Source organism: Platichthys flesus, chromosome 3, assembly GCF_949316205.1.
Source record: "Platichthys flesus chromosome 3, fPlaFle2.1, whole genome shotgun sequence".
NCBI classification, from domain to species: Eukaryota; Metazoa; Chordata; class Actinopteri; order Pleuronectiformes; family Pleuronectidae; genus Platichthys; species Platichthys flesus.
Genome location: NC_084947.1, coordinates 13,763,150 through 13,788,912, shown reverse-complemented (window position 1 = coordinate 13,788,912; position 25,763 = coordinate 13,763,150). Strand labels below are relative to the sequence as shown.

Sequence of the window (25,763 nt, the reverse complement as noted above, 5' to 3'; positions counted from 1 at the left end):
ACAATTGTCATGGAAACAATAATGTCAGTAGCATCCATCCAATAGTTGTTGACCCCCTTGACTCAAAATCACAAATATTAACCTTGTGGTGGAGGTAGAGAAAAGTCAACTGATCACCAAAGTCTGTAAAATTCATCCTCTGGAAAACATGAATGTCTTCACAAAATTGAATGTCAATCCATCCAATAGTGTTTTGCATGGTGCATATTTTACACTCATCTCTTTCTGTCTGATTTACAATCCCGCGTTGCCATCCTCAGACCCAAGCCTCTACCATGGCCTCAAAACAGCTGAGTAATGGCTCACCAACTAACCAAACTGTGTATCAGTATCTTAAAATTTACTTCCAAGCAGCACAGATTAAGCCCTTGGCAAATATATGCATTCTTGTAATATGGAAGACGACCTGGGGGGGAAACATGGTGTGTCCAGCCGGGACTTGTTTAGATTCTTGCAGCTGAGACGCCATGCAGACAACATAAAATACTCAGCAAATAAGATCTAGAAAAATCCCATTCACAATATGGTATATTAGGAGTCTTTACATCAGACCAGGGTGAGGCGGACAGCATGCTGGAAGACAATCAGAGAGAGCATGGACAAATTCTAAATGTTAAGATTGATCTTTGTTTTCAGGTCTTGTACCTGCAGGTTGCCACCACAACCACACATCTCTAAAACATATGTGCTTCCTTAATACATACATTTTTTAAATTTCATGTAGATCAATTGCAGATTTGCTAAGGATGAATCTCCAAAGAATGGTATTTTAACAGGACATGCTTAACTCTGTAATGGGCTTTGAAAAACGCAGCATGTACTTGGCTGCATAAAGCCAAAGGCCTTGCGGTCTTTGTTTCTTGCTACATATCTTCTCCTGATATTGCTGGTTTGACAAAGTGGACCAACCGCTGTCGTGACATCTTGGGCCTCTGGCAAAAATAAGGTGGATCCCCTCCATTGGGCTGGCCCCCAAATACATTTGCCGGCCACCCTTTCCCTGTTGGCTGTCTCCAGGTCAATGCTGGCTTCTTAAGGTTGGGAGAGAAATGTTTGACCATCATACAGCCAGACTCATCCCACAGAGACTCCCTTCTCTCCTTGCAATACCCACGGTTGGGTTATAGACAAAGGGGGAACTAGCAGTACATTGTAGTGTGTACGCTCATGGACTTTCACATCTAATTCAGAGAGGTGCCAACTCCAATTCTTTTGCGTGTTCGTATCAGTGGCTAGACGTAAAGGTTTATATTGTTTTACCTTCTGGTCTTCTTGATGCACCAAGACTGCATTAAACTCTTCTGCATAAGACAGGAGCTGCTGCCTGAGCTCTCCTTTCACCAGCTTCCAGAGGACTTGCATCTCACAGGTGAGTGGACTTTCTCTGTCAGGGCTCCGAGGCTCTGGAAGTCCCTGCCTGAGGAGATCAGGATCGCCAACTCACTACCGATCTTTCAATCCCTGCTAAATTTCTAACATGCAACTTGTAATTATTTTCAATACAATATATCAATCGTACAGAGTTCAAGCGTTATGTTCCTGAAAAAAACGCTAGCATTGTAATGCTGTGTTTTGTTGTATTCGAGCTAACTTGAGGATGTTCCATTGGCCGACAATGAGAGGAGGAGGGGGTGGGGGTGTGGGGTATGGATTTCTATTGCTTTCTTATTTTTATTTCATAGCCAATGATTAGGCTAAATCGGTCCTAAGACTGTTGTGAGATTATTTTCAGTACTTACTAAAGGAGTAATGTTTTTCGTACCTTTTATTTGCATGTGAATATGTTGTGTGCAAGTATTCTGGTCTGTAAACCCCCTCTGTCGCGCTGTGGTACGTGCTGCTCATGAACCTGTCTCTCTGTCTGCATCTCGAGCTGAAGGAGACAGGTATGGTGATGGAGTGTTCCGCTTCTCAGAGTCATTCCAACGTTTATGCATGTTTCTGGGACTGCTTTCTGAAAGAGCAGTGTAAGACAGCTGTGGTGTGTGGAGCGCAGGTCTCTGCTGTGAGGAGGGTCAGAGTTATTTCAGAAGTTAGTGCTGCATTGTTTTGGGCTGTTTTCCTAAGAAGTGGCATTATGGGAGATGTGGTTTTCTTCTGGGATTTGTATAGAACAAATGTGAAGTGCATTGTTACTTTTCCATTGTTGTTTGTGAACCTGCACTAAGTCATTGTGTTTACTCTGCGATGGCCAGACACAGAATGCATGGTATATTTATTTTGTTTTGCATTTTTTTTTACAATTATTATTTTATGCTTGGTTGTTTGTAAACGTAGAGTTAATGTGTTTGCTCTGTGCTGGGTTAGACATGTGAGGCAGGGCATATTTATGTTATTTTGCATTTGGTTAACAGTATTATTCCGTGCATCTTTTACAGTAGTCTGAGAAGAGAATATGAACCGATGCAGTCCCTGTCACATGTTGTATCATTACAGATTCATTCAGTAAAAGAGATCCAAAGAGAACTGTGTGTGTCAGAGTGATTTTGTGATGTCTCGCACATCATCCGTCAAAATACAAATATGTCATTCAAATGTATTGGTTGAAAAGGATGTACACCAACATTAACACCATGGACAGTACATAAGAATGCATCCCCATAAGTGAGGCCAAATTATTTTCACTACCCCCTGGTGTCCGGCTGCAGTGTAGCACATGAACCCTGCCATGTGCCATGTACAAGTCAACTTTAGTTTAACTTTTTTCACAAAGATGGCTTCTCTCGTTTGGGATAGTTCTCAACACGCTGATGTATGTTCAAGGTTGCTTAGGATTTCCAGGAGATTTGGATCATGTCACAAGCATTAGATGAGTCCAATGTTTTTTCTGTGTTTACATGGTTCTGTAGCCGGGAAACAATGTAGTATCACTTTATATTCTACTGCTGCAAATGGTTGAGGGGTGGAATTTAAGCACATATTGTTATATGTACATGACGTGTTGGGACTGATTAAAAATATCATATGTAAACATTGTCCAAAATAGCCATGAGAAAGGAAAAACCCCACAACAACAAATCCTGAAAGTCAAAGAAAACGTTTGCTAAATTCTAAATAGCATCTGTAATTTGAAACTATGTGAGAAAAATCACATCAGCTCACGCATGAGTCTCAGAAGTGTCTGTCAGTCCTCTCCCACCGGCTGATTCATTTCTGTATTGGGGCAGCAATATCATGTGAATCCTAACAAGATAAAATGAAAGATCATCATTCAAAACACAGACTCTGATACTGTCGAAACGAGGGACAAAAAAAAATTGTTCTGTGCCCATGTAGCATCTGTGTCTGGGTCTCATACAGCTCGTTCATTTGTAATACGTAGTTTTGATTATGTCTTTTCTTTTTTCTCAATATAAAAGAGAAGCACTTGGATTGATTGGCCAGGAAAGAAAGAATGAGAGTCAAAACACTGCCTGTATGATGTTTTCCAGCTGTGTGGCCCTCGGCCAGAACACAAAGCACAAAACAGACTTTCTTATAGTTTGCCACAGTGGAATAGATTAAAAAGACCCAAACCCTGCAGTTGCATAACGTAAAATAAACTGTTTTCTAGCAGGACAAGAGGTTTTATTGTGTTTAACATTGACATGAAGTTGAAGATTCAGGCGTTTAATAAAATAAATTCCCAAAAACATGGTCAAACATGTGAAGGATTCACATGTTGTATGCACATCACACGATCGACAACATGAATGAGAGCAAATGAGCAAGTTTCTTGAAGAGCAAGAAAGGCCTCTAGTGGTTCGCCTGAGACACATCGTGAAACAATTCACTGCACAAGTAAATGCCTGCGCACCAGCTGCATTGTGTTTAGACAGCATCCTCTCCGTATTAATGATGTTACTAACTTGGACCAATGGACTTGCACTCAAACATTTTATTTCAGTTAACAATAAGAAAATATATTGGAATTTAAATTCAAAAAATCAAGACAAGACCCTAAACTTGCCTGGTGTATCTAATCTAATTCTAGTTCCTTGAATTAGATTTTGTGTGTCATGCTGCTAACTTTAACAGACAAAAAAAAACATGTATGTTGAGTAAAGAGGCATAACAGTAAGTCCAACATTTTCATAAAACAACTTTATTATATTTTTTTCACATAAAGGAGCAACACATTTTTAAAAGCATCTGCAGCATTTTTTTTCTCAGTGCAAGAACGAAGAGGATCTGATCAGCTTAACTTTACATGTGGCCGTCCAATCTACTACTATTCTCTCATCGCTGGATCCACGACTCTCACTGAAGCTCGTACCTGACCAGTAAGAATGGGGTCTAAAACTTCAGTCTCTGAAAACCTCCTACAACTGATTTCAAAGGGATCAATTCGTTTCCTGACAGAAATTATGGTGCTAAAATCTGTTTTACACCCCTATTTACATAATACTAATTAATTAACTGATTCCTGGATTTTAAAATATTATATGTGCGGTTAAGGGCATATTTTTAGATTCCAATTAAAGACATAATCACATAGACTTTGACGGACTGGATAGAGTGAGTCAATGGAAATACTGTGTGTAGACAGATCTAAACCACAGTAAGATTCTATAGGTAAAGTCTAATTTACTCAATAGTATTAAATCAATGTCTCTATGCACTATGACTCATCCTACTGCTGCCCCCTACTGTTAACACAGGAGTCAGTTGGCATACAGGTGCCCCCTGCAGTATTGTGTCAGTATGTCTTCATTTTAAGCTTCATTAAAACCAATAGGACTCAGTAAAGGGCAGAGGTAACCACATGGTCCCACACCGGTCCCACACTGGATTCCCACTCATTCAGAGGGTCAGGAGGGGATTGTGATCTATGTTTGACTTCCTGAAGCATACATGGCACGTCAAAGCTTTGATAGTAATATGACAACTAGTAACAAGCCTCATGAGTCAAAATATCTGAAAAACAATTTGAGATCAATTATCCTGGATAATAGGACAGTGACTCATAGAATAACTACCAACTTAAATAAAGCTCAGAACGAGTGTTCAACTGTAGTTAAATAACATCTTGGAGCAAGTCTTAATAAATAGCTATAGGCTTCTCTTCATTCTGGTTAACATCGGAGGAAATTTTGACCTATGCATTTTCATTTGGCTGATGACCTGGACACATGCCCAATATAGATCATCTTCTATATCCCTACACTGTATCTTCAATATGCATAGCCCTTAAAACACAAACATTCTTCAGCTAAGGATTTCCTCCTTGTGGTTGAAATCAGGAAATACTGTACAGTAAAAAGAATCTGATCGAGACTCTTGATCAATTATAGGTATACGTGACCCCCTTTACATTATATACACCCACACGACAGAAAGCAAATCTCAAAACGGTAAAAGTCAGGGGGTCTAAAATGGTACATCCAAAAATCGCAGGGGAAAGGGTTTGTGGAGGCGTAGAACCTATTTACATTATAATTACAAGTTTATAAGCACACGAGTTAAAGAAGGAGTCCACACAGTGACTGCTGCACTGCACACGGAAAAAGCTAATAACATACAAGTCGAAGATCAGAGATAAACTGGGCTCATGACTGATAGTAGGGAAGGGAGTAAGGAAACTAAAGGAAAGGAGATGAAAAGAAAGAAAGAAGAGAAAGAAAGAAAGAAAAAAGATTTGGTTCCAGTGTGCGCTGCCAGCCCTCACCTAAGACACATTGGTTGTCGATTCAAACTTGTGCTGCAGTGCGCCATCTGCTGTACACAGTGGGAAGTTTTTGTCAGCACATTTGATTGATTCTGTAACAAGTTGGGTACTTTAAGCTACCAATCAATCTTCCAGCCAAACCATGACTAATATAGTAAATGTTTCACGCAGCGATACACGGTTGGTTTGATTTAAAGAAAACTGACGTCTCTCAACTACTTCAACTCCTCATCGCTGACTGCTGCATCTACATACATCCCACAGTTGAGAGAAAGTCCAGGACTGACTGAGTTGACAGACATGAAACAGAATCAGTGACATTCTTGATGCTCGCTCTTGTTGAAGTGCCTATTTCTACATCTCATGGAGTGAAGTGCCTGAGAGAAAGCTGAGCCAAGGTCGTTTGGGTGAAGAGTGATTGTCTGCAGGGGCTTAAGGATTACATGAGAGCTGCAGTGGAGGGGTTTGGTCGACAGCATTAAGTATGAGGAGTGAGTATGTTGGCATCTGATTACCTCCTGTCAAATACACAATCAGAGCCACCCTGAGCTAAAAAATACAACATACAGGACCAATCTCAGAGAACCTTGTCCAGCCGGGTCGAGGACAGACTCTGGCCTTGGTTACTTCTCTTACCGGGATAAAGGGAGTTAGGAGACAGTCCTACAGGAGTGCAAACACTGCTGTTGATTGACTACATGCTCCGGTTATCTGTATTAGAGTCTCTTTCGGAGTGTAGATAGATTCTGGTCCATCCAGCGCAGATTTAGCCTGATTGTCTCCAAAGCTTCCTGTACGCTCCTCATCTGAGAGCCGCGACCCTTCAGGCCGGAGAAGAAACCCTGAACCTGCACCACATACAAAAACACACATTCAGATGCGGGCCAGATCAGAGCAGGCAATGAATAAAACAATAGAAGCTTTCTAAGATCTCTTAACCTCTCCCTAAAAGTGCACAGAGCCTCAAATCCATTAGCAATGTATCCTGTAGAGAAAACAGTGAAAACATACCTGGTCGAGATGTGCCTGTGTAGAGAACTGGGAGGTGGCCGATTTGACGATTGACTGGATGGCATAAGAGCCCAGAGGAAACCTACAGCCCAAAGCACGATGATGCTGATTAGATTTAATCTTTCCATGTTCATTTGAGATAATACTTAGATGTATTCACAGTAATAAGACATATGAAGCTGAAAAGGGCCCACTCACTTTTCTATGAGTCGGTCCCAATTCTCTTGTACAAAATCCCAGACAAACAAGTAGCCAGCGAAGCCTTTAACCACGGTGTTGATGACCAACGGCAACTCCTGTGTTTGGATGATTTCCCCGTTCAGACCTTCTTTTAGGATCCTAAACAGACCGGAAAACATGCTCTGTTCAAATCCTCCTCAGTGCATCATCAACCCTCACTTCATGATCATCACTTCCACACAGGATCTCTATAAATTATTGTCCAAGCTCTTCAAAGACTTTCCTGGTCCTGACTCTGAGGATGTATTAAATCTCCTTCTTTAACTACTCCAATTACACCAATAACTTGGTTATGCTAATGTATCGGCCGATATAAGCTTATTGCAGAATTTGTATTGCATTTATATTTGTTTCTGTGACTATAGCAGTGAATACGTTTATTATTAAAAGTAATGAAATGTAAAAGTAGTTTTGTGTTAATTTAATGACAATGGGTCCACAACACAATGTTTCTACAAGAGATCAACAGCAAATAGATGTTTGTTGAATGAAAAGATAAATAAATAATAAAATAGTGACATTGATGAATAGTGAGACAGAATCACTGATCATGCTTCTGTGTCATGAACAGTCTCAGTATTAGTTGGACATTGGACTGGCTGGAAATCCACACTTTTGGGTAAGTCAATTGTGACTATTTTGGAAATAAATTTACTTTGAAATCTGTTTCTCAAACACAAACACATACGATCACTTACCAAACCAACTGCCGTGTATTCTGGGTGGATGCTAGCCCCTGTAGCATCTTTCGCTTCTCTGCATCGTAGGTGGCGTGTCCATACATGTGAAACAAAGTCTCCCAATCTTCATCTGACTGAGCAGCCACAGTGAACACAACTCGCTGCAGATCACCTGGAATCCTACAGCAAATACAAAAAGGAGGAATAAATATGCAAACTTATATCTGCTCCAGAATCCGACAACTCAAAAGATAATTACTAATTGTAAAAATGTGTGTCCTACACTGCTTACCCTGTTGCCACCATGACCCTGACCAGGTAAAACAAAACAACGTTTTTTTATGTGCTCTACGTACCGTGAAGTCCCATTGGACTCGATATACTGTTTGAACAGGGCTTTAGCTTGCTGAATGCAGTTTGGTTGATTCAGAGTACACGCCATCTCCAGAAGGGCTGCGCGCAGCTCCTGTTTGGACACACTCTCCTCCTCTCCCCATGTTTGATTGTTCATCAGAGAACCAAAGTACTCCAGAATACGATTCTGTTGTATATAAGAGAAACAATATTGACACTAACATTAGTACACAGAAACACACCTCAACTAATTGGCTCCATTTTCATGTTGGCCCATGGCGTGAGAAACACTGGTGCAGAAATGTACCAGTGTTTTTCTGTGGAGGTAATTTCCTTCACTACACCAGTTCGGTATCTTGGTGTCTGCTGTGGCGTTTTGCACCTGATCCCTGATGTCACATGATCGTTTGTTATTCAGGGATATCACACACATACAAACCTTCATACGGGCTGCGAGACCATTCTCCTGTCTTTTATCCAGCAGCCTGTAGATATTATTGAGCTGTAACAAGGCTTCCATCACAGGAGTCGTCTCTGTTTCATTGGGCATGTATTTCAACAGAGTGAGGACTTGATAGAAAGATACGCGTCCCAATCTGTTGAAAACACAGGAAAGTGAGTGAGGAGAGAGGAGGAGAGCAAAGAACTGGACAATGCTCCTCCACTTGTGATTCTTGAAAGCAATTACATTGACAATTTCTGAGTGGTCCCTCTTACCTGGAGAGAGCAAAGATGTTGTGTATGAGCGAGGCACGGTCCTCATGTGTAAGAACACTGACATTGTTGGACAAAGCATCTTGAAGCGCAGCCCAGCCTTCATTACCGTAGTGGACGATGTAGAACCCTGTGTTTCTGTAGTTCAACTTTAGCCACTTTACACTTTCTGGCAGCTTAAAAGTGCCTAAAATCAGATACATTTCCAATGTGACATGACTGACAGAACAAGGATTCAGAAACCTAATCTAGAAGAACACTTTTTGTCTTACCCGTTTTTGTCTTCAGATTAAACACTTGTCTGCACTCAGGGGCCAAACTACAGCTGTCGTTTACGTACGTCACCGGTATATTCCACAGGCTACAGAGAGTACACAGTATATTTAGGGTTTCGGTATCTTTCTTTGAACTGATGTTGTAAGTGTGTGGTAACGTTACACACCTGGAAGTATGGGTGGCATTGTCAGATGTGAGGAGAAAGTGCTCTTGTGTAAGGGTCACTTGATCGCCTTTGCGGCTTACAGTGACCAATGGGAAGCCTTTCTGTGATGTCCATGAGCTCATCATCTCTGACACATTCTGGTGCTGTGTCGATACCTCGACCTGCGGAGAGGAAGAGGAAATACAAAGTCTATGCTGCTTTTCTTTCCTGAGGAAAAACAAGTGAGATATCCTACAACTGTTTACACAGCTCACAGATTCCATCCAAACCTTGGATCTCTTTTGATCAACAACCCAAGCCTCAACCCTCTGTGAATTCGTAAAAGCCTTTGGGCTTTAAAATACGACCCCAAAGCAAGTAGGGGTTAGCTAAGGGGTTAGCCCCATGGCATTTTGCTCTTAAGATAAGGTGTGGTCAAGGTTATTTTTGACACATTGTTATTTTAGGACAGTAGACTGCTAAACAAAATCCTGGTCTGAAGTCAGAGCTGGAGTATTTCACTACTATTTTAAGAGTGCATTATCAAGATAGTAATAGGTGCCTACATAGGCTGGTGCATAAACTCACTGCTGCTCAGATTACATGCTTCACTTTGAACTTGAGAGGATCTGTTTCCTCGGCAGAGTTATCTGCAAAATCAATTTTTCTCGTTTCATCAATTAAGTGTAATTTTCTCACAAACTGGCATTTAGGACTAGTCCTATGATGTCAAACGTTCAGATGACCTGTCCAAGACTAGGTGCTAACTACGAATCTACAGAAGCAGCAAGGTAAAGTAATGAGTCGACATTCTGCCATGTCATTCTCTGCAGCTGTAGTGTCCAATAAAATCTATGAACATGGCTTGTACCAATACAGAAACACACACCTGTGTGAGGCTGTTCCAGAGGTCGTTTGTGTCTGTGTTTGATCCACTGAACTGTTTTAGGTATTGAATGATCCCTTTTCTGAACTGTTGATCCCATGGCAGGGACGCGTTCAGCATCAGAAGAATGGATGCACCCTGAAGACAGAGAGAGTGGGGCTCAGTCAAAAAAAAGGTCTGCTGGATATGGTGTTTGGTTAATCAATAATAACTTTCTATTTATTTTGTTCCATATTTCATATAAATGTGTACCTTTTCATAGGACACAGAGTCAAACATCTCTTCCACCTGTTCCGCCGTGTTAACCTCTGTCGACACAGCGTGGGAGGAGTTAAGGCAATCTTTGTCCATGGCTCTGAAACGCATTGCCAGGAACAAATTACCCTGCAAAACAAACAAAAGACTTACTGCCAAGACACACTGAAGCACACAACATGATCTGCTTGGAAGTATATCTGCTTTCAAACATGCACTGAACTCCAGAGATCCAACAAACTTTCTCCAGAGGGGCTGTATGTGTGAATTTAAATGTCCGAGTGAGTGCCTCCAGAGTTTCTCCGGACTTTCTCTGCCTGGCACCATAAAATGAAGTCAGCAGAAAGATTGAAGCAGCCAATGTCAAATCACAGCAGGAGATCCTCCGCAGGATTCACAGAGAGTTAGTTGGGGGGGGAATGATGCTTCTAACATGCAACACTCGCAAAAGTTAAAAGATAAGAGCCAACGCGGAAACGAGGAAACCTCTGGATAAAATATGGACCCAATTCTCCAGAGATTCTGAGAGTTCCTTTCTGAAACGGTTTATGGGAGAAGTAATATATAATCCAGATGTAAAAGCTTACAATGTCCAGCTGAGGCAACACTGCCTGCAGTGACATGTACTGCATGTAAGTGGCAAAGCCTTCGTTGAGCCACAGGTCGTTCCACCAGCTCATAGTCACCAAGTTTCCAAACCACTGCAACACAACATCAGAGAGAGATTACCACCTGCAACATCTTCACCGTCTCTGCTCCTTTCACATCCATAAAGGCAGACAAATTACCTGGTGAGCGAGCTCATGCGCTATGACGGAGGCAACTACTTGTTTCTCCAGAGGGGACGACTGTTTGCCCACAAGCAGGCTGGTCTCACGGAAAGTGATGAGTCCCCAGTTCTCCATGGCTCCTGCCAGGAAGTCTGGGATGGCTACCAAGTCTGGCAGAAGAGAAAGAATGAGCATATTAGTTGTGTGAACAGTGGAGAAAAGAAAGAACAATCAGAGGAGGTTAAAACATCATGTGTATACACATTGTACACATTGTGGGAAATGTGTAGGTGTGTGTACTCACCTAGTTTTTTGAGGGGGTAGTCTATTTCAAAGAACTTATTGTAGAACTCCAGCAGTTTGGAGGTTATGTTCAGAGCGTAGTCAGTGTGCTCCTTCTTCTCTGGCACAGAGTACACAGATACCTAAACGATTCATCCAGAAAGGTTATCAGCAGTTACAAAACCTCAAATATATGTAGATCATATAAAGCCGGAACTGGAAACAAAACTCAGTTATATTTGTGTCAGACCTACTTGAGTGTTTGAGACATTTATGCTGATCGGGGTAAAATTAGCAATGATGAAGGCCACCAGATAGGTGCTCATGTTGACAGTGGTCTTTTCAAACTCATCTTGGATGAGGCCCCCAGAGAGGAGTGTGGATTTAGCCTGAAACACACAGCACATGGACAAGATGACTAAGGGCTAAGGTTGCTATTATCCTCCAAAGTGAATTTGGAAGTTGTAATGAGACTGCTGTGGAATTCAGTACTGCGAACACATACAGTTCTATTATGTAGTCTGCTGACTTAAATATCAACAGAGTGTGACTAACGATGTAGTCACATGCTAGTAATAATTAAAAAATATAAACTCTTAACATCTGTTGTAATGTGGTGATGCTGAACACAGACACGGATACATCCTGTTTCTTTCTTTTAAACTTTAAATTGAGAAAGCTTCTTTGACGGTGTAACTTGTATTTGGAAAATGAAATGTCCCACAATTGAAACCAAATGTATTTTAAACCTGGGTTCTCTTTAAAGTAACTTACTTTTACCATTTTTACAAAAAGGATGATAATGAGCAGCTGTCATTGTTTTAGTTTTAAATTAAATTATCAAATACTAAAAGCCATTCAAGTTCTTTAAAATTGAGAGTATAACAAAATTTGTCAACCAAATCAAATTGAAGTACCCGTTGAGAAAGCAGGGTGCTTCAGCACTTGGTGACATATTATTAAGATAAACAGATCTTTAGTTATGTTACAGTACCAAAGGCATGTTGGAAAGAGTCATGTAGTTTGGTTTTCTGTTGATTGTAATCAGAAAGGTGGCTTTGAAAGCTGGTTCATCAAAGCAAGGGAAGGCCTTCCTGGCTGATAGTGGTTCAAACTGGGTTGCGGCTAGAAATCTGGTGACAAGGGAGACAATTATGATCATTTTGAAATAGCAAATTTAGATAAATAGGGTAAAACCATATCAAAACTATAAATGTATGTATTTACTGTTTTTTACAGCACTGCTAGTAATCCTTGTGGTGAAGTACTTACAACAGAGACTGTTAGTCAATCATACCTTTTGTTTCCATCTTTTTCAGTGTAGGAGCTGTTGTAGAAACCTCCATAGGTGTGCGAGAGGTTGGCAGTGTAATCCAGGGTCAGAACACAGTACTGGCCTGCCTTCAGCTCTGCAGAAAATTTAACAGCAATCTGCTGTTTGGGTTCGTACTCCAATATAGTCACATCACTGGCCTCCCCGTCACCCAGCTGGAAGGGAGTAATTATCAGTTGACGATTAGTACATAACATTAAAAATTCTATACCGTTCTGTGTACAATGGTCGATGAGCCAATCCCACCTTGAAGGTAGCTTTGGTAAAGTGCAGACTATCACTGTGCAGGATGATGCGCTTGGTGTTGTGCAGCACAGACATGTTGATGACAGTGCGCCCAGTGAAGGTCATATTGTCGAGGTCAGGGAAAAGGGTGAGGTTATAGCTGAGAGGACGTATGCTATGAGGCAGTCGAAACTGGGCCCATGGAAACAGTTCGCCATTGCTGGCGTTAGGGTAGACTGTCTCCTGGGGAATGGTCTGGTTCGGTTTATGACAACCTGCCTGGAATAGGATGGAGGGTTGAGCCAGGGAAAAAGGTGTGTGATGACAAAGAAAAAATAAGGAGAATAAGATGTTTGCGGAGTGCATATAGACAATCATTCATGTTACTGCAAAAGCAACCCAGACAGAACTAAGGAATGGTTTTCTTACTTTGGTGAAGGTGCATCCAGGTAGGAAGTACAGCACCATGGTCATAGAGGCCACTATAACAAGGAATAACACACATACAACCATGGTCCGGGATGAGGGTCGTGAACATGACCTGAAACAAGGGAGAGTGTTACAACACTTATTAAAAAAGAATGCAAAAAGCAGCAGCATTTTTCAAGGAGTGGACAGTGTCAATCTGGAGGACTGAGTGAAAGTTAAGTTTCCCACTGGTGCTCTGTTGCTCAGTGGACATAAGCCCATTCCCATGCCATCTTTTAACATTACATCTTTTTTTCAATATTTGCATGTGGAAACTGAAGCCTGAAGAGATTTTATATGCACAAAGTCAGCTATTATACCAGGAAAAAGTGTCATTTCAATAGTTCCAATGTCAGTGTGAAAAAAGCTTGATCTTCTCTGAAAGGTCTTCCAAACATAAACAAGGTCAACCGGTTTTGTTCTATGCTGAAAAACAGTCTGAGAACAATCTCCTTTGTCCCGATTGATTCATGAGGTGACGCAAACCTTACGGGGAAATATCTTTATGTCAACATTGCATTACCTGGGTGGAGCCTGTCTTGTGTACAGGGAAGAGTTAGGTCTGTTAGAAGAACTACGGTTCATGAAGGACATGCCCAACAGACGGGCTGAAGACTCGCAGTCCTCCTCATCCTCGTCCATGTCATTCTCTCCCATGCCTCGAACAAGCAGCCGTGAACTACGAGGCTCAAACACCACCTCATCTGGGTCAAGAGCAGGAAACGTCTGCAGAGAGCGTGCAAAGTACACACCTTTATTCTCCAGTTAATGTGTGCAGTACGATGTTAATAGATAGATGGATTTAACTGACAGAAACTTGCACCAGGGGTGAGTGCATTCAGAAGATTAGATCAAATTTACAGATTTATTTTCTGAACTGAAAGAGTGAAAGTAAACATCACTTGCTATGCACAAGTGTGAATCATCCTCATATTAAATGATCTTTATTTATATTGCCAATAGCCAATGTATTAACATTATCAGATTCGCAGATGAAAGCACTTGTTAGGAATTTGCAGAGTGGAGCTAATATGTATTTCTGAGATATGCAAATGAATGAGCCAGACTGGGTCTTTGAAGTGAAGGCGTGCATAGCATGCATGGCACACGATGAAGTGAGCGTACCGGAAATGCAGCGGAGTCTTTGGCTAAATCCACGACATCCGGCTCCTCTTCAAACATGCTGTTCTCAATCATGTTCCTGGGCAGATTGGCTCGCTCTAGAGAGGAGAGAAAGCAGACGGAAGAATTTCAGAAAGAGGAAATGGTAAAGGTGTGAAGAAGAAGAGCGCATACTCAAGATGGTTAAATAAACTGATACATACATAGACAGCATAAAAGTCTGTGCGCACTGTGTTTTAGGGTTAGTTCAGGGTTTTACAGTGGCAGCAAGAGAGTGAGACAGTGGCAGCAAGTGACACAAAGGCTTGTTGCTGTCATTGATTCCGCAGGCAACATAAAGCACCATGTAACAAAGCAGGGGCGTTCGTCAGGTTCCTGTTAGTAAACCTCATGCAGTATTTCCTGATACTTTGACCTAAATAGCTGACGAAGCAGCAACATTAGTTTTGGTATTACAAAGTCTGTAAAGACAGAAATACCCCAATTTCCTCCAGAGTGCATTAATTCAACCACAGTGTCGAGAAAGAACTTAAACTTGCTTTAAAACTAAACAAATACAACAAATAGTCTTCATCTGACCATGTCACGTGTAACTGAAATTTAAAGCCTACATTTCCCTAATCTAAACTGCACCATCAGCATTATAAGAAGAGCTGTCTCTTAGAAAAAACCATGTGATTTCCCCGGCTGCCACATTCTCCCCTTAGTAATTCTTGAAACAATCAGGAGAATGTTCACCACCTAATTTGATTATAAGTAAAGTGGTAAAACACTATGCAGTGCTTATCACCCATTCTGCCTCACGTTCCATTCATGCTTTTACGAGTTAAAGACAATGATTTGATCAGTCTCAGTGGATGATGAATTTAAGTGGAAATGAACAGGATGCAGATCACAGAAACACAACCACGCCAAGAAAAAGTGAGCTGTGACTCCACAAATGGAAAAGAAATGTGAGAAGTGAATTTAGCTCCTGGTCTGTTCTGTGCACAGTGTTTCTGATATGACTCTATAGGCTGTCACTGTGTCGATGTCTGGACTTCAGCGCTGTGGTGGTAATGTTTAAAAATAGGCTGGATCTAAGTAGCAGGTTATGTGTAATAGTCAGAGAAGGGTATGATCAAAATAAGACCCTCCCCAAAAAACACACATCAACTTAAATGACAGCTGAGAGGTATTGTTATGCTGTTATGTTGATAGTTATAACATAGAACCAAGATGTGAGAGGTGCTTGCAGTTACAATCTAGAATGAATGTGAATAACACACAACTCCTGAAGATTTGTTCTTTTGTAAGTTTGTATGTAAATACAGCAGTAAGGCATGTTAGCTGCCGACTGTGCACTTCCTGTTTTCTGAAAATATTTAGGCGCGGGGCCTTAGAGGGTTAGAGTCACAGAACTACAGTTAACTATGTGTGTGAGTGGGACAAGTGTATGTCCACTGATTCATAGACTGTCATCTGTTGGTTGGATGGTGGAGAAAAAGGGCAAAGAAGAATGAGCTCTGCCTTTCTCTTTGTCTCACGGTGATTGTGAAATGTGAGCTTGAAAAGAGAAACCAGACAAAAAAAGAAAAGAAAAGAGGAAGTCAAACTGCTTTGATTTGGTGTTTGCTGCTTCCAGGTCGAAACCTGAAATAAATCAACACCCAAAAGAGAGCAGTGTGTGTGTGTGTGTGTGTGTGTGTACTCTGGCCTTTCTGTTTGTTTTAATAAAGCCCTGGTCGACCTCCGACGATAGCAGAGGTTATAAAGGAGCTGGCTGCTGGTTGGAGCCAGAGCTGAGGGAGCTTGACTTATCAGCTCTCCACACCAAGACAAAACAGTATCAACCAAATGGGCACACAGTGCTGCTGGGTTTGAACAGACGATCTGAACCTTGACAGTGACAGACGTCTGTGTCTGTACCCTTGTTACACAAAAAACGACTGAATGTAAAAATCTGCTTTGTGTTTTGCAGGAGAAGAAACAATCATGTGCAGACAACTATTTGTTCATGCCTCTGCAGCTCTGTCAACACAGTGTGATGAAGTTAGCTTCTGAGAGTCCCTGTACTGTAAACAACAACAACAACAAGAAACACAGCTTCCATTAGGGTTTCCAGTCGTCGAGTCCAGCCATGTGTCCTCCGGTAAATGTCCCTGCCAGAGAGCCTGCAGCTAATGTCCTGTCAGTTAGTAGCTGGCCTGCTGCTGTTAGCTTCCTGCTGCTGCACACATCCTACTTCCTCACCTGCAGTGTTGCTGTCGAACGGGTCCATGGTGGAGACGCGTCCCACAGCTCCTCTCGTCCTGAACGCGTCCACGGCGGCTCCACGCACGCGATGTGTTTGTGTGTCTGGCCACGACCCACCTCAGGCTGCCACACGCTCACAACACACAGCGGCCGCCGCCCGTCCTCACTGTACTGACGTTAGCTCCTAGGCAGCTAGCTCGGACCGAGACAACTTCCAACAATTGGAGTCGACCGAGAGACATTCGTTCGGCTGCCGTTAGCTCGTCCCCACAACTTTATCCTCCATGGTTGTTTACAGCGCGTGAACTCGGCGGGGCTTGTCTCAGATCACAACGTCGCGGTAGAAATACGTAAACAACTCTTATCCCGAGACGCATCGCAAACTCACGAACGCGTTAATGTCACTTCGTCTCCTCTGTGACCAGTTGTTGACAACCGCCCATCAAATTACGCTGCTCGTGCCCTATTGGACGATATTGATGAGGGGCGGAGCTAGGACGTCATACGTGCTTACATTCTTTTCTTATACTTGTGAGGACTTCAAGTTCATGTTTCCATTGAAATACACACTAAACGTTATATGTTCGTATTTACGTTTCTTATGATTGATCCACAACAAGTAGTTAATATGACGAATTACTCATTCCTGTTTAAGTAAGGCTGTCAAATATATGTAATAAACTAGAAAATGTGTATCAAAAGCAGCATAGAATGACAAAGACGTACACACACACAATAACGCAGTCCACTTCAGTGCAGGAGGTAAATATTTTTTTTTAAAGCCCACAAAACGCCAATTCATTTGCCTGAATAATAATAATAATCCATATAATTACAATAGGGCCTCACTGTCCGTAAGTTCCTGTCAGTGCTCGGGCCCTAAATAATGATAAAAATAATAATAATCATAATCATAATAATAAAAAATGTATTTCTACCGAATTTAAGGAAGAAAACATGCAAATAAAATGTTTGAATAAACATCATCTGTATAAACCAGGTAAACCGGTAAAGTTTAATCTCTTCAGGCAAAGAACTTGGAACTACTTGTAAGCGTTTGATGGGAGATCTAAGATTAAGGCATGGAGCATAAGGAGTTAGTAGCTCCAGAATATGAATGAAATCAATACTAAATTTAACTGACTTGACCAACACAAAGTTTACGGGCCTTATCTCTCCAATTCGTGCTTCCCTTCTTTGGCTGTCAGTTAAATTTAGTATTGATTTCAAACCCCAGGGTATGAAATCAATATGGAGCTACATACTCCTTATGCTCCAAGCACCACAAACCTTAACACTGGAACGTATAGTTCATATGTCAAATACCAAGGATATATATACACCCAAGTGCAAACACAATGGTTACACTAATACATGTGCACAATAACACAACAACATGTGTCATTTGACACTCCAAGGTGGTATTTTTATTGTCTATTTGGTTAAGAATCTATTTATGTCTTAATTTGGAATGGGTCTCTCTCCCCCTCTCTCTGTCTCTCTCTCTGTCTCTCTCTCTTTCTCTCTCTCTCTCACACACACACACACACACTACCTCTGCTCTCCTTTCAGTTCTACTAAAACATTTTTTTTATTTGATCGAATTAGTCCACTGAAAACTTACAAAATGCTGAACAGTGATTTTACGTTTTAAAAATAAAAACACAGATACAAAATCAAAACCACATAAACCATCCTCGATGTGGATGACGATAACCAACACCTCCATCCCTGCTGTGTTTCACTTCATTTGCTCTTGGAGCCAGTTCCTTAGAGTCTCTCGGTTCCTCTGAAACCAGCGAACATTCTTCTGCATGTTGTCAAGTGCAACCTGAGTAGCTCTCAGCTGAGATGACTGTTCTTTGATGGACTCAAAGAAGGACTGTACCTGGGGGGCAAACACAAATGAATTCAAAGATATGCATACATGTTTTACTGTCTTCGTGTCAAAATATTTGATCGATTTTACTGAAAACAAATTGACGTTTCACTGTTTCACCATCAATGGATATACGTATTTCTGGAATTCTAGAGTGTATTTACTTCAGTGAGCTCTTCTGGATAGGAAAACTGGCCCGTTGTGCCAATGATGATGTGCCTAATACTAGATGAGCCCAACTGGAACCTGTAGGTCGGAAAACACAACAGTGACGATAGTTAAAAATAAATATATCTTTAAGACATACAAGAGGGTCCAAAAGTCTGACACCAATTTCCAGTTCACTTGAATTGGAACAGTTCTTATATTATTTGTAGTGTCTCCCGTGTGTTATACTTACTTCTTAACCAGCGTGTCCCAGTTCTTTTTGACAAAGTTCCAGGCGAGGTGATGTCCCTGCGGGCTGCTGCCCACCATCAGAATTAAAGAATCCAGGTCCTGAGATCGAATCACCTTACCTTCCAGTCCCAACTCCAGCAGTCTGCAACAACACACATACACAAACAGTGATGGCAGCAGGACTCCATAAGATGCACCCCATAAGAGCCACAAGATTGCAACATCACAGTATCTGTGTGGAGAAATATAGTAGGAAGAAAATAAAGTGCACCTTTCCAGTTTGCTGATGTCTTTGCTGCAGGTCAAAGCTGATAGGATTTGGTGTTTTAGTGCTTCAGAGAGGGAGATGTTGTATTTTTGTAAGAGTGAGGCCCAGCCATGGTCATCCTGTGCTCCAACTGAATACACAGTCTCTGCCACATCAGTGGGTAAACTGTAGAGTAAACACAATCAGCCTCATGCATATTAGAGACCAGGTGAAACCTCAGATTAGTGTTTATGAGACTTTGTATCAGTGGTTGTTGATCGCTGTCTGTTAATCTGAAATCTAGACTGACTTGAGTGTTCCATTTGACTTTAGCCAGTCAGTGAAGCTCTGATGTGCCTGCTGAAGACAGCGAGGGTCCTCCAGGTGACAAGCAAGAGAGATGACCTTTGACCTCAGCCGTCGCTCTGACATAGAGCCGCTGTCGCTCCATGTCTGACGGTCGACAATGTCACGGAAGAATCGCAGGATGTACGTCTGCACCAGTGCACAACCACAAATTAACTCAGCATCTCACCCACTCAGTTTAACACTGACACTGACATAAATATCATACAGTGAGTGTACGCTTGTCTTCTTACCCCCAGGTTGTGTGTTAGCTCAGGCTCCTTCCTTTTCTCAATCACATGGTAAATTGCCTCCAGATATCCAAGTCCTTGGAGGAGAGGCACTGTGTGCGTCTCCTGTCGCAGGTAACCAATCAGGTCTAAGACTTTATTTATCGACAGGTGTCCTGCACTTTAAAGACATACAAGACTATTTGAATGGTTGGGTGCTATTTCAGGTGGGGTCATTCAAATCCGTTTTGATTTATTTATATATAACAACAGGCATTCATAGAAACTGTATCTGGAGTCGGACTCTCGCAGACCCACAAATACAGTCACGCTTTGATGCTTACGTGACCAGTTGAATAGCGTTGTGTATCAGCTGAGTCCTGTCTTTGTAGCTCAGAGCGGTGTGGTTCTCTCTCAGCAGTTTGGTCATCTCATCCCAACCATTGTCCTCATAATGAACCACATAATAGCCAGTCATGTCAGTGTTTACCTTCACCCAACTGACATCCTCTCCTATGTGTACACTGTCTGAAAGGCACATGCATAGTAAGGGGTCAAAAACAATATCACACCAGGGAAAAATTAAGATATGAATTGTATTTTGCGTTCTCTCTGCCTTCTTACCTGTGTGCGTTGTCATCAGGTGTCTGTGAATTGTGCTGGAACCATCGGTCTTGTATGTCAGAGGGATATGCCAAAGAAAACTATACAAGAGCAGAAAGTACTTTTACAAGCGAAAACCTAAAACTGGAACTCAAGGGCTGTTTGAAATCAAAGTTTTGCAGGTTATGCAGCTGTGAGTGTCTGTGCATCCTCACCCCTTCTGCAGCGCGGGCCAGAGAGGGTCAGACGGAAGCACTGTTCTCAGGAACCTGTCCTGTCTCAGCATCAGACGATTCCCCTTCCTCATCACAGTTACTAGAGGAATACCTTTCTGCAGAGTCCAAGTGTTCATCATGGCCGTCAGATTCAGATGTTCTCCTGCAAACAGGTACTGTAGGAGACAGATGGATCAGCACATTTATAATCATCAACAGAGGTAAAAGAGTTTTTTTTTAAAATATTTACTCACTGCATTCTTGGTGGCCTGGCTGCCACTGTAACAGTATTTTCCTGAGATGAAGTCTTCTTCTGAGCATGTCTGAAAACCAAATAAAACTAAATCATTGAATGCGTGACATTCCATGGTTTAGTCCACTGACCATACAGCAGTGTTGTAGTTTATTAAAGATCTATGTCTGCCCTCATAGAAGCTGGTAGTTCATATTATTGTAAGAAAATACTTACAATAATACAAGAAATGAGAAAAGATGTCATCCACTTCTTCTCCAGTTCAGATGATTCTCTCTTTCATGTAAACATCAGCTCAAATACAAACTCAACCTCACCCTAGTCAGGCTATCCCTTCACTTTTCCTTTCCAACAGAATGACTGAGGATCACACAGTGAGGTGCACATGAATGTAGTTTGTGCTCTTACATTAGTCAGACTGTCCCACAGGTCCTGGTTGTGTGCATTTTTGTAGCTGTACTTGCGTAGGTATCGCACAATCCCGCTCTGAAACACATCATCGGTCAGAAAGTGTCGCAGCATGTGCAGGACACACGCGCCCTGGTGGAAGAGAGAGGAAAGGTAAATTTAATCAGAGCAGGTTATGTTATATGTTGGAGTCCGAGTAGATGTTCTGTATATCAATAGATTCTCAAGAGTATGACAGTTTTCATATTATTTCATACATGAGTAGGTCAATAAATAAAAAGTAACATAAACATAAAGGTTATATATATCCCTAACGATACCCATTATCTTTTGTTTAACCTTCTTTGTGACAGAAAGCACATCACATTTACAAGACTGAAATCCTACTTTGTCATAGGAGACTGTGTCAAACATCTGTTCGATCTCAGTGGGGTTCTCTGCTGCGCTGGATATTGGACGTGAGGAATTCAACGAATCAAGGCCAATTCCTAAGAAGCAGGTGTTCAGCATATATTCCTCCTGCAAAATTATGCACAGAACACTGTTATCAATCTTCTCTGCGGCTCTTTAATATCCATTAATGAATCAATAATTCGACTGATGCACAGACCACAGAGAGCTCAGGGTAGGTGGCCTCCACTGAAATGAATTCCATGTATCTGGCAAATCCTTCATTCAGCCAGATATCGTTCCACCACGCCATGGTCACCAAGTTACCGAACCACTGCAGGAGAGATGTTGGCTGTTACTGCCCTGACCGTTTGTGTAATAAAGAGGTTTACGAGCATTGGAGCAAGGTTAACAGACTTTGTGTAGTTGCTGGGTACACTGTCACACTCACCTGATGGGCGAGCTCATGTCCGATCACCATAGTAACCCAGAGTTTATTAGACACAGAGGAAGTGAGGGGGTCATAGAGAAGGCTCGTCTCTCTGTAGGTGGTCAATCCCCAGTTCTCCATTGCACCGACCTGAAAGTCTGGGATGGCGATCAGATCTGAGAAAACACAGGACATGTAATAGTAGAAAGTGACAGGATAAACATAGAAACACGACAGAACTGTGGAGACAATCATAAGATACGTGGTTTACTTACAGACATTAAAAATAAAGGTTTACCTTGCTTGGGTAGAGGATAGGGAATGTTGAAGTATTCCTCGTAGAAGTCCAGCATTTTCACAGCGACCTCAAGGGCATAGTGGGTCTGATGCCACTTCCCAGGGGCGGCATAGATGGACACCTAAAGATCCACAACACATGCGTGAAAAAAATAAAGTAATACATTTAACCAAGGAATTGAGAAAATCAAACATAGTGTTGGAGGCCTTACCTTCACTCCAGAGGATGTTGTTGCTGTGATAGATCTGAAGTCACAGATGACAAACGCCACAAGGTACGTGCTCATCTTTACACTCACAGCAAACCAGTCCTCTAGCAGGCTGTCATTTATTTCGAGTGTCTTGACCTAAATGACACAGATGTTTCACTGAGACCAATTTTCACCCATATTTGAAAGTATACAATGGCTGTTGTAGGCTAGGGGGGGATGGGTGGTTGTAACCCCTCCAATAATCAAAGTAAATAACTTACCCCAACAGAATATAGCTACATTTGGCTACTAGCTTGTTGGTATTATCTGGTGACTATGATGCATAAATTATTATTTTATTATTTCTAAGGATATCAGGCATAATACAATATGATTTAGAAATCATCCAGGGTCAATAAGAAACGGGTATCACTCACTACAGGCATGTTGGAGAGAGCAATGAGCTCTGGGCTCCTCCTAATCCGGACAGAGAAGTTGGCCTTGAAGTTCGGCTCATCGAAACAAGGGAACGCCATGCGAGCACTCGTGGGCTCAAAGTGAGTGGACGCCAAGGTTCTGAACAGAGACATCAGCAGTATTAAACTTACTGAATTGTGTTATAATTGTAACAATGCTGTGTGTGTCGGGTATCTAACCAAACCTGCAAAATAATCTCAGCCCTCACCTCGTCTCTCCTGTACTGGTTCTGTAGGTGCTACTATAGAAGCCATTGAAGCCTTCTACTAGCTCTGCCCCAAACTCAATATGCAGGAAGTACTTTTGCCCACTGCTGAGCACCCTGGGAGAGAAAATGCCAATCTGCTCATGCGACGGGTTATGAAGAACTGGAAGAACCTGTGATGGGATTATCAAATACATTATAATTACACCATAAAGTCATGAAATACTAAATGTATAGGAAATGGCCTGTCTAAGATGATGAGTTTCCAGCTACCTGGTCAGAGAGATGAGCAAGGTTCTGGTTCAGTATGGTGGCTTTAAAGATCTGCAGACCTTTGCTGTGTAACACAACCCAGTTAGTATTATTCTGGACATCGATCTGGATCCGCACTGAGCCGGTGAAACTGAGAGTCGTGAGGTTGGGGTGCAGGAAGAGGTCATATTGAAGAGGAATGATGTACCTGAGATAAACACACGTGAGTTGCTTTTTAAACAAGAGTTCCACCAGTTTTTTGTGGATTTCCCGTATGTGGATGTGAAACATAAGTGAAGGTACCTCGGCAGGCGAAGACGGCTCCAGGGGAAGGACAGATTATCGGTACCCAGTGGAGGTTGTACTCCTGGAGGACTTGAATTCTGGGTGGGCTGACACTCAACCAGAGACTTGTGAAGTAGAGACAGGGCTAAGAGTGTCACCACTAACATTGTGGAGGAAATGTCCTTCATCCAAGGCAGGATGACAGATAGTACTGAAATGACAGGGAGGGAGTAACTAAGGGGCATCTGATTTGAGTATTGAACACTGATGTTGCTGTAGCAAAATGTCACACAAGAACTTCTGCTCAGACCTGAAAGACATAATTGTTATCAATTCCCTAGTTAAAATGCGCTAATTAACCAAGTATATTTTGTATTTCCAAAAAGCTTAGAAAATTGTAATTATTTACAAGCTGTCATGTTTACTCTTTGTAATGTTTAGTCAGCAACAATTTTTTGAATACTACTGACAGGACAGGGGCACCTCAGGGGCCAATCATATTTTTAGCTGGGGTTAGTGCCCCCCTGACCCCGGTCCAGGTTCCGCCCCTGTGGAGGTCTTTGGTTTCTCCAGACAGGTGTATCTTGGTTGTTGTTGTTGGTCACAATAAATCACAATCATAAAACTGTAGCAGAAATGTAAAATACTTTCTCTGGATTCCAGCCCAAGGAAGAAATGTTGACATGCTAACGGTTAGTGGTGCTAAGTAAGTACAAGTGTCAGGCAGCAGCACATCTCGTCCTAAGTGAGAATCAAACATGTGACAAACGAACCACATGATTTTCCATGGGGACAAAACACGGGGAGGACACATCTATCTATGAGCATGAGGTGACAACAGCTGCAGCAGCATAACTGAGGTTCAAGTCAGGCAACACGTGTTGTTGTACTGAACCCAACTGAAAACATCAAGCTGTAACATTGAGATCAGAAACAGTAACTTACTGTGAGGGAAGACGTTTGTTCAAAGCTTATAATGAGTAGAATAAAGCCAGTCTTGTGATCTATTCAGAGGTCATGTTGATAGAAATGTCAGAAAGCTTTAGCTCAGTCATTTCGTCCTCATCATCCTTCCTTATTGTCCACATGACTTTCACTTTCACTTTTAAACTCCCGCCCATACAGAGGCAAAGAAACTGCCAGTTTGTGTGTGTGTGTGTATGTGTGGGTGGGTGTGTGTGTATGTTTGTGTGTACATGTACTTGCACTAATATTTGTGTTAGATACCTGGACCTTTAAGGACATTTTGACTGTTTGAGGGTTAAGACATGCAGGTTTCAGGTTTAGTGTTGGGGTTGGATTAGAGTCAGGATAATTGTGGGTTAGGGTTGGAATTAAGAATGTTGTGATGGTTAATGTTAGGGTAAGAGGCAGGAGAATCTGTTACATACAACTAATTCTTCCTTTTAATCGCCTTAAAATGTAATGACTTAAATTACGGTAATCATAAAAAAAATCCACAAAATGAAGAGAAGTTGTGAGAAATGTAGTTTTTACTTTGTATTATTTACTCGAACATTTATTTATTTTTTGTATAAACCACCTGACCACGTCAGCAGAATGTGACTTCTCTTCATAACCAGGCAAGTTACAATACACCAACACATCAAATGCATGTGTGTGTGTGTGTATTTGTGTGTGTGTGTGTGTGTGTTGGTGTGTGTGTGTGTGTGTGTGGAGGTGCACCCCACAAGTGTTGTCTAATGTTTTGGTTGCGTTGATATGATCAGTTTCTCACCTCAAGTCAACAGACGTATGCAGGTGTGTCTCTAGTTGTTCAAAATGTCTCCTCGCTGACGCTCCAACGTCCACATCAACGTCCTGTCCTCAGTTTTTCTTCTTTCTTTATTAATGCACATATATCTTCATGCTCGTAACCGCCTCTCTACCTCTCTATCTCCCTCTGCACGTGTGTGTGTTGAAGTTTGTATGTGTCTGCCGCGGTGGGGGGAATGAGGGGAATACCATTGTAAAAGGTCACAACAATGAGACATGTTGATCCCCCATAATGCAA

General features: G+C 41.8%; 2 protein-coding genes across 3 annotated transcripts; both read right to left on the bottom strand.

The window, feature by feature from the left end:
* Positions 1-4,064: 4,064 nt before the first annotated feature.
* lnpep (leucyl/cystinyl aminopeptidase) lies at positions 4,065-17,051 on the bottom strand. The gene is made up of 22 exons (XM_062382092.1): positions 16,641-17,051; positions 14,412-14,506; positions 13,810-14,012; positions 13,248-13,359; positions 12,840-13,097; positions 12,558-12,748; positions 12,255-12,393; positions 11,515-11,649; positions 11,283-11,403; positions 10,997-11,148; positions 10,796-10,909; positions 10,206-10,337; positions 9,957-10,091; positions 9,089-9,249; positions 8,919-9,007; positions 8,650-8,833; positions 8,372-8,528; positions 7,935-8,119; positions 7,597-7,758; positions 6,857-6,997; positions 6,659-6,740; positions 4,065-6,495 (listed from the first exon to the last, which is right to left on the bottom strand). Exons 1-22 carry the CDS (start codon positions 16,666-16,668, stop codon positions 6,364-6,366), a joined length of 3,108 nt encoding a protein of 1,035 aa, XP_062238076.1. The 5' UTR covers positions 16,669-17,051; the 3' UTR covers positions 4,065-6,363.
* A 350-nt stretch (positions 17,052-17,401) lies between these two features.
* erap2 (endoplasmic reticulum aminopeptidase 2) lies at positions 17,402-25,647 on the bottom strand. Of its 2 annotated transcripts, none has more exons than XM_062382134.1 (21): positions 25,488-25,647; positions 23,768-23,960; positions 23,486-23,672; positions 23,216-23,385; positions 22,968-23,106; positions 22,552-22,686; positions 22,341-22,461; positions 22,064-22,218; positions 21,833-21,946; positions 21,610-21,741; positions 21,223-21,354; positions 20,816-20,884; positions 20,562-20,737; positions 20,368-20,447; positions 20,088-20,271; positions 19,768-19,924; positions 19,479-19,663; positions 19,193-19,354; positions 18,923-19,063; positions 18,687-18,768; positions 17,402-18,531 (listed from the first exon to the last, which is right to left on the bottom strand). In XM_062382134.1, exons 2-21 carry the CDS (start codon positions 23,935-23,937, stop codon positions 18,385-18,387), a joined length of 2,838 nt encoding a protein of 945 aa, XP_062238118.1. In that variant the 5' UTR covers positions 23,938-23,960; positions 25,488-25,647; the 3' UTR covers positions 17,402-18,384. The 2 variants fall into 2 exon arrangements, with proteins under 2 accessions (XP_062238118.1, XP_062238117.1); XM_062382133.1 differs by lacking the exon at positions 25,488-25,647 and adding an exon at positions 24,695-24,832.
* Between the last annotated feature and the right edge of the window lie 116 nt (positions 25,648-25,763).